Source organism: Choristoneura fumiferana, chromosome 15 (assembly GCF_025370935.1).
Source record: "Choristoneura fumiferana chromosome 15, NRCan_CFum_1, whole genome shotgun sequence".
In the NCBI taxonomy this organism is placed as follows: Eukaryota; Metazoa; Arthropoda; class Insecta; order Lepidoptera; family Tortricidae; genus Choristoneura; species Choristoneura fumiferana.
In genome coordinates, this window is record NC_133486.1 from 13820599 (window position 1) to 13829120 (window position 8522).

General features: G+C 40.4%; 1 protein-coding gene across 1 annotated transcript; it reads right to left on the reverse strand.

Annotated features, from left to right (window-relative positions):
* Positions 1-3056: 3056 nt before the first annotated feature.
* On the reverse strand, positions 3057-6442 carry LOC141435906 (uncharacterized). Its single transcript, XM_074098744.1, has 3 exons — positions 6222-6442; positions 3658-5830; positions 3057-3125 (listed from the first exon to the last, which is right to left on the reverse strand). Exons 1-3 carry the CDS (start codon positions 6440-6442, stop codon positions 3057-3059), a joined length of 2463 nt encoding a protein of 820 aa, XP_073954845.1.
* Positions 6443-8522: the final 2080 nt, after the last annotated feature.

The following is an 8522-nucleotide window of genomic DNA, read 5'->3' on the forward strand; positions in this document are numbered from 1 at the left end:
TTACCTGTTGACTGCTTCCCGATTCACAATATCTTGAGAACGTCGAGTTATGAAAGGAGAAATAGATGATGAAAGTGTCTGAGACTGCTTTATGACATGACAATACTAAAAATGTCCTATTAAAGATTAACTGAGAGTACTCGTATCACAAGATAAAAAGGAAAATTAGAAGTTTAGAGGCAAAAATAGAATGAAAATACGTTTTCACAACAATATTAGGTATTACAAAAGACAACATCAAGGCAAGTGGTTTTGAATAATTTATTGAATCAGGCGTTACTTTGCGGAGGTCCATATCAATGAACTAAAAGAATTTCCTTGCTCACCCGCGACCTTACGATAGCTAAGCTTATGCAAAATATGCGTGTTCATGCAGTTCCTCCACCTCCATATTGTAAGAACACACACAAATCACACAAACCCATCTATCACCACCACCACACTACACTGACGCGTTTCGAACTCAACCAGAGCTCATCTTCACCGTACACCATGCTACCAGTTGTTAGACTAACGAACCACAACCACCGTTTTAATTTGTCACTGTAACTCCCCAAGTACCCACATATGTCTTATGAAACAAAACAAAACTACCCACAATTTTTTTTTTAACCGTCCTTCAAAACTACCTTGATTTTTATTTATTTACTGTCAAGGCATGTTTTATTAACTACCATTGCTGAAATTAGATCCAAGCCGTAGCAAGGGAGATGAAACTAAATTTACCTTGCTCATTAATAATAGACCCCATACTGATGTAGTATACCAGAGGATTATCTAACGTTTCTGTCACTCGCGATCACAAACAAAATGATAGTTTTTGTACGCGAAAGCTGTCATTTGATTGCGTTCACGAGCCCTCAGTAGACCTATCTTTTATAGCGCACTTGGAATCACAACTGTTTTCACCACTTCTTTCTGTTCCCAATAGTGGATGAGAGTAGAAAGAGATGGCGAATGCGATCGCAAGCGCAATTGGACAGTCAGCGTAGTTAGACAATACGATCACAGGACATTCGACTAAAAACTATTAGCCGAGAGTTAGGTAGTAAGTATTATGGTCTCGGATTACCGAACTACACACTCCCTTCTTGCTGCTAGCCAATTAGTATCTATGGTTTCTAGGTTTATTCGCTTCTTGTTTATCGTCGGCGGTGGAACAAGTGCTTTAAATGAAGTCTGGAGCGACCTTTATATGCTCATATTTGTGATATAGTTGTTTGCTTTAAGTAAATTTACAGTACCCGGGCGACCAAGCTTTGCTCGGGGTTCTTTTTTTGTCAAAATAAAACAAATGCGTTTTTTTCAGACTTAAAATTAAAAATTGTAGCCAAAGCTTGTAAAAATGGGTATTAGGCAACGGGTGAACTTGAATTGATAATGCATACTGGAATATATTTTAAAGCCCAAGACTCGAGATCAAACATTCGTATTTTTAATACAAATATCTCAAAGTTTGTCAATTGTATTTTGTTCATTTTCTTTTGTACAATAAAGAGTTTACATACATACAAAAAAATAAAATTTTTAACAAAAGAAAATAAGATAAAAACAAAAAATGGAACCGACTACAAAAACCTTGAAAATATTTTTCTAGGTACCTACCTACTAGCTCGAAGTTGGTGCCTCAGCACGAGCCAGCATTTGCTCTCCATTTCTTGATATGATCTTGACATGGCGACAATGGAACCACCTCAGAGTACTCTTTCGAATAAAAAAAAAATTTTGAAAATCGGTCCACAATCGACTGAGAAATCGGTGAACATACATTGTACACACATAAAAAAATACAAACATTGGAACGTAGAACCTCCTTCTGTTTTTGAAGTCTGTTAATTACGAAATTTCATCCTAAATTGCGGAAAAATGATGGATGAAATCGGTAAAATCGTTCTCAAGTTATGACGTGACCACAAAGCATGTACTACAACAAAATTATCACTCGAAGGAAAAATATAAGAAGGTGTCTCACGTACCTACTTAAGTAAAAGAAAATACAAGTAAAGTGCCATCGACTTGAAGTGTACGGGAAAGCTCATGTGCGTCTATCGTCTGGTTTTAGGGTTCCGTTTAAAAAAAATACGGGAAATGTAATTTCATATCTCATAAAATGGACTACATGATACATAAAGGTACGTATACGCTCGCGTTAAATTCGGGAAAATGCGTAAAGCTAAGGGATTTTTAAAGGCGTATAGCTTTTGCCCACGGCTTTGTTCTCATCAAACTAAGATTATCATCTATTATTCCCGTGGTATAGGTGGTAGTACCTTGTGGAAGATCCGCCCGGATTGCTACCACCATCTTGTTCGCTAATCCAGCCGTGAAGCAACGGTGCTTGCACTGTTGTGTTTCGGCGTGGAGAGTAAGACAGCCGGTGAAATTACTGGCACTTGAGGTATCCCATCTTAGGCCTCTAGGTTGGAAACGCAGCCAGGACCAGCAACCAGGGGTATTGCAGATGTTTATGGGTGGTGGTGATCTCTTACCATCAGGAGACCCACATGCTCGTTTGCCATCCAGCTATGCCGATGAACATCGGGATAAAAGTAGCGTGTGCATTACCTATATAAGTTAGCTAATTTCATCCAAATTCGTGTAGCCTTTTGAGCGTGAAGGAGTAACAATCATTCACACACACACACACACCATTGTCCATTTTACATGCTTTTATTAAGTTTCACCTATCCCGTTGTCTGTCTGTCTGTCTGCAATCAAATCTTGCAAGTTAAATTCGACCAAGTTCCAATGGTTGGATTGACTTGAAATTTGGTATACTTATGTAAATTGCGTGACAGTACAATAATCAATAATCTGGTAGTGACATCCTGGTAGTCCAGCCAGGAACGTCTCCACAGGACGGAACTCTTCAACGGTTAATGGCATCGACTTGAAATTTGATATGAAAATGTAGTTTGGATGACAATACAAGTACAGTCAACAAAAAGTACAGTCAGCAAAAAAATCTTACATTAAAAATGAAATATTTACCAAAAACTCATTTTGACTATTGTAAATATTGTCTCTCAGGTCAGATTGCCAATATTTGTATTATTCTAGTTCTTGCTGTACTCTTGTAAGAATATTTTACGATAAGGCAATTTATTAGGTTGATTATAAAAGCCCTGTTTGGACACAGGCCTTCTACGAATCAACTAATTAGGACGTCGTCCTGTAGGTACTCATACTCATACTCATACTCATACTCTTTTATTGGTAATATCATTATTACATGTCATTTTGTTAAATTAATCTAATATATTCTAAGAACTAATTAATTAAATAATTTCAGTAAATAATAGCCGTTGGCTGAAATTTAAGGAACTCATCAAAAGTGTAGAATGTGTGCTCGACAAGCCAGTTTTTCAGTCTTTTTTTAAAAATGTCTAACGACGGAGCCGAAGTAATTGACTCGGGCAACTTGTTGTACACCGTCGGGCCTACAACATGAGTCACTTTGCCGGACTTAGCGAGCCGTCGTTTGACTGGACGGAGCCTTTGAGGGTTACGCAGCGAGTGGGTTGCCATATCAGCGCGCCTACCATACTTGCACAGATTACTATATACATATACACCAGTTTGGAATATTACAAGCGAGGGCAGTGTGAGTATTCCTAACTCCTTAAAATACATTCTTGCTGACGTCTCCTGACTCACCCCAACGACTGCCCGTACAGCTCTCTTTTGCAACCTGAATACACGCTGGTAATCAGCCGCACGCCCCCACAACTCGGCGCCATACTGAAGGAGTGAATGTATTGTGGCGAAGTAGCACGACCGCACCGCGTACCGTGGAACAACTCGAGCCAGGCGGCGCAATGCAAAGCACGCACTCCCCAACGCACAACACAGCTTATCTATGTGAGATCCCCAACTAAGTTTGCTGTCAATCTGGAAACCTAGGAAATTCGTAAATCGCACCTGCTCCACAACTACGCCTTCAGCTTGAACCTGAAGTGGTCTGGGAGTCCTACTTCCCAAATAAAAATGAATAAAGTGTGTTTTAGTCAGATTAAGGGCCAGACCATTTAATCTAAACCAACGAGATAGCTGGTTTGCGGCATCATTCAGCCGATTTTCCAGACAGTCAACATTTGGAGCCGCAACAATCCCAGCAACGTCGTCGGCATACATCAAAATATTGGCCGCCGAAACAGATTCAGGCAAGTCATTTAACAAAATAGAAAAAAGAATATTTGACACCGAGGATCCCTGGGGCACGCCCATTGCCGTGGTCAGTGGGTGCGACCTGATTCGTCCCCCGTCGCCCACAACAATCTGCGATCTACCACGTAGAACGTCCGTTAAAAGATTATGCGCATTTCCTCTTATCCCGTAATGCTCCATCTTTGTCGCAAGAATTTGATGGTCAGCCACGTCGAAGGCCTTGGAAAGATCACAACAGAGAACTGCAACTTGCTGTCTGTCTTCCAAAGCATTAGTGATTCTACTCACAATCTCACGAGCCAAGTCGGTCGTCGAGCGGCCACATCTGTACGCATATTGGCTATCTGACAGCGCATTTATTGATGTGAGGTACTCTGTAAGTCGCGAGCTCAGACCATATTCAAAGACCTTCGCCGTGGCCGGTACTATAGACACCGGCCTATAACCATCAATGTTCTCTCTCTTTCCTTTTCCTTTAAAAAGGGGAGAGATTTTACTAGCTTTCAATGCTTCCGGAAATATACCTTCCCTCAAACATGCATTATATAAAACTGCCAAAATTGGTGACATAGTATCGGCCACACTGTTTAATAGCTCCATGGACACGTTGTACACGTCCTTCGACGGTTTGTGCGATATCTTCGCGGAGATTATCCGATGCACCTCGTCGCGAGTAAAGGGAGTGAGTCTCATGGAGCGGTCCGCCGGCGCGCGCGTCGCGGCCAGCACCTGGCGCACGCGCCCCAGGTCGGCCGCGGGCGCGCCGCACGCCGCTGCGGCGCCCACAAACCTAGCGTTTATTGCATTAACTACGTCCTGTTTAGAACTGTATTTCCGACCATTCGAGTCGACCGCGATCTCTGTGATATCCGCGGCAGGTCGTCCGGCCTTACCTCGCTCCCTGTTTACGATATCCCACATAGTCTTGCATGAGTTCTGTGCATTGATTATGCGCATAGTATAATATCGCGCCTTACATTGCGCCACCGCGGAGTCGTATTTGGAGTGCAATCGGTCTATCCATTCTTTTAATACCTCGTTATCAGGAAATTTCCGTCCGAGCGCAATTGATTCGAACAGTAATGATTTAATATTTAAAATGTCTTCCGTTACCCACGAATTTCTTGTTTTATCCCCATTTTTTTTCCTTAAAGGGAAGCATACGTCGATTTTCTGGGACAGATTATTGTTAACACAAGTGGCTAAGATCCCTGCCGAGCCCCCACTCCGTAACACCAAATCTTCCCAATCAATACTTGACACAGCAAGAACAAAATTAGCGCGATTAATCGCAGAGTAATCTCTAACGCGACGCGAGTCACGCGGCGGCGCACCGCGGCGCGACACCGCGACGCGCACAGCGTGGTGGTCGCCGACGCCCGCCGCGACGGCCGCCGCCCGCACCGTGCCCTCATCCCCATTACAGTAAACATGATCGAGAGCCGTGGACGAATTCGCAGTAACTCGAGTCGGAAACGTTACTTCGTTTCTAAAATCATGAGCCATCAAAACTACTTCCAAGTCTTTCATGTCTGTAGTCTTTTCACCGATACAATTAACATTCATGTCTCCTACTATAATAAAGTCGTTACTATATTCATTGGCTTTTTCGAGCACACACTCCAGGTGGTTCAAAAATTCTATAATACTGCTTAAATTAGTCCTATAAATACATAATACAGTTAAGTTAAAATCGATCAAATAAATTGCTGATATTTCACAAATTAATTCTTTAGATAAAGCACATAATTCAGGCACATGCACGGCTTTAATATTATTCCTAACGTATAAGCACGACCCACCGTGTAACGATTGCTTACGGCAGTACGATGACAATAACAAGTAATTATTTAGCGTAATACACTTAAGATTATCGTCCGAGAGCCAATGCTCAGTTATAGCCAAAACGTCACATTTTAAATCAGTACCTAGAAGCACTTCTAACTTATCTGTTTTGTTATTTAGCGACTGCACGTTCTGATGGCATACAATAATGGGCATACGCCTAGATGCATCCATAACTGTAGTTGTCTCGGGCGCAGGCGCGCGCTCACTGCGCGGGCGGCGACTGCGAGTGGGAACCCCGCCGCGCACGGGGTCTGGCAAGAAACCAGTCTGAGAAGCGTATGCCCGGTGGCCACGAAGTCGGCGACGTCAGTCGTTCATACATACTCTCCGGGAATCCAATTACAAATGCTGCGTGTTTATCAGTTTTTATTTCTCTTTTTTCTATTATATAGTCGTTTGATTCTTCAATTTTTTGCAAGTGCTTCATAATGTTATCTTTAGTGGTGTCTGGTTTGAAAGACCATGCTTGTATATATTTAGTTTTTTCTACAGACTGCAAATTATTATCTTCTGTGCCGGCACCGATGGTTACCGACAGCTTCGTTTTCCATTTTTTCCGACGTACTTCGTCGACGTATGTTGAAGATACGAATTTTCTGTTTTAATTATTGTGATTATAAGAAAGAAAAAAGGTAATACATTTATTCACAACAACACAAGACACAAAAAAGTATTACAAATAGACAACACGAAGGATAGTGTGTCATTGGGTGGGAATTGGAGACTGGCTCAGCATAATGTTGAAGCGTTGTAACACCCCAACACTGGTTTTCAGTAAGGCTCGGTTTCAACCAGAGATGTGTGAGGATGTGTTGCGAGAAATGTGTTTTTTATTAACCAATAGGAACGCTTCATTTACCTCGCCTCGCTCCGCTCAGCTGTTTCCACCAGAGCGGTGCTGAGCGAGGATAGGTAAATGAAGCGTTTCTATTGGTTCATGAAAAACACCTCCTCGCACATCTCTGGTGGAATCACAGTCCTCATACTACACACTAATAACTACATGAGACTACACTCTTTTTCAAGTTGGTATGTACATTCATTCCTTGAGCGGGTGAATGTTTTTACAAAAGGTGTTTACAAACACACCCCTATGAAGGTTTTTCAGGGTTACAATTCAAAACGACGAGAAAACTCCATTGTCGCAGTACACCTTAGATTAATGTACGAAAAAATTATCATGTAAAATTCATTAAAAAAGCCTGAAAAATAATGAAAAGGGCGCGAACAAGAGGGCTTGGATCGCAGTTCACACGCGAACTCAGTGCGGATTGGGAACTTCACACGCATCATTAAATCTCTTCGCAGGTAGGCTGGTGTGCGTTCCTGTGGGAGGCAGATCAACGGTCAACTAAATATTATTTTAAAATTGAATAAGTTTCTAAACTAAATTATTAATAATGGAATGGAATAGAATAGAATAGAATAGAATAGAACAGAATGGGATAGAATAGAATACGGTAGAATATAATGGAATAGGTAGAGTAGAGTAGAGTAGAGTTGAGTAGAGTAAACTTTATTGTTTGGCCGTGTTACATAGATGATATTAAAATATTATAACGATATTCAAATATTGTGAGATCCTATAATTGGCTTTATTGATACTATAAAATAAGTTTACTCTGTAAATTAAAGCTCTTGGTTCTCCGAAAATAGATAAATAAATATTTTTTATGATTTTTTAAATATATATATTTTCTATTCATATTTAAAGGTGTTTCAAAAATTACGATAAAGATATGTTTCAATACCCATTACAGCAATAAAATTTAATAGGTATGTTTTCTGTCTTTCTTTCAGAACGTTGTGAAATTGACACGTTCTCGTGCAAAGGGGTTATTTTAGGATACTCTCGATCCTAAGGATTACTTTGTTCATTGTTTTTCTCATATTCCACGTACAACGTACGTGTGTAAGCATATTATTATCTTAGACTGTAAAAGGTGCACATCTGCTCAAAATAACAATGAGGTAATGGAAAAACAAATAAGTTTCTGTAAAAAAACAAAATTTTGGTACTAGTTTTTTTGCAGGCTGTACTTTTTGTGGACTGTTCTTGCAATGTCATCTAACGTGCAGATGTATACCAAATTTCAAGTCGATTTGAGCTCTGGAAGATGGTCAAAATGAACTTGCAAGATTTGACCCAACAAACAGGACAAGTTATTTTAACTTTAAGGTATTTCACGTCGCTACAAGTTACAATTTACAAGCGGTAGCCTTTGTTTAACAGGATGCATTAAAAAGAGACTACCGCTTGTGAACTTCAACTTGTAGCTTCGTGAAATGGGCCACTGGCCACTATTAAAGAGCCTCGAGTTTTGTGTAATCACTATAAATTTTACATAGTACGAAGGCGGAGTAGGTTTTCACATACCATTGACTTGCTTTGTAGGTTTGAACAGGTTTCCTCACGTTATTCCTCCACAGTAAAGCTGTTAAAATTTTGAACATGAAACTACCGTGAGACTCACTCATATTAAATATAAAAAAATGTTAAAATTTGA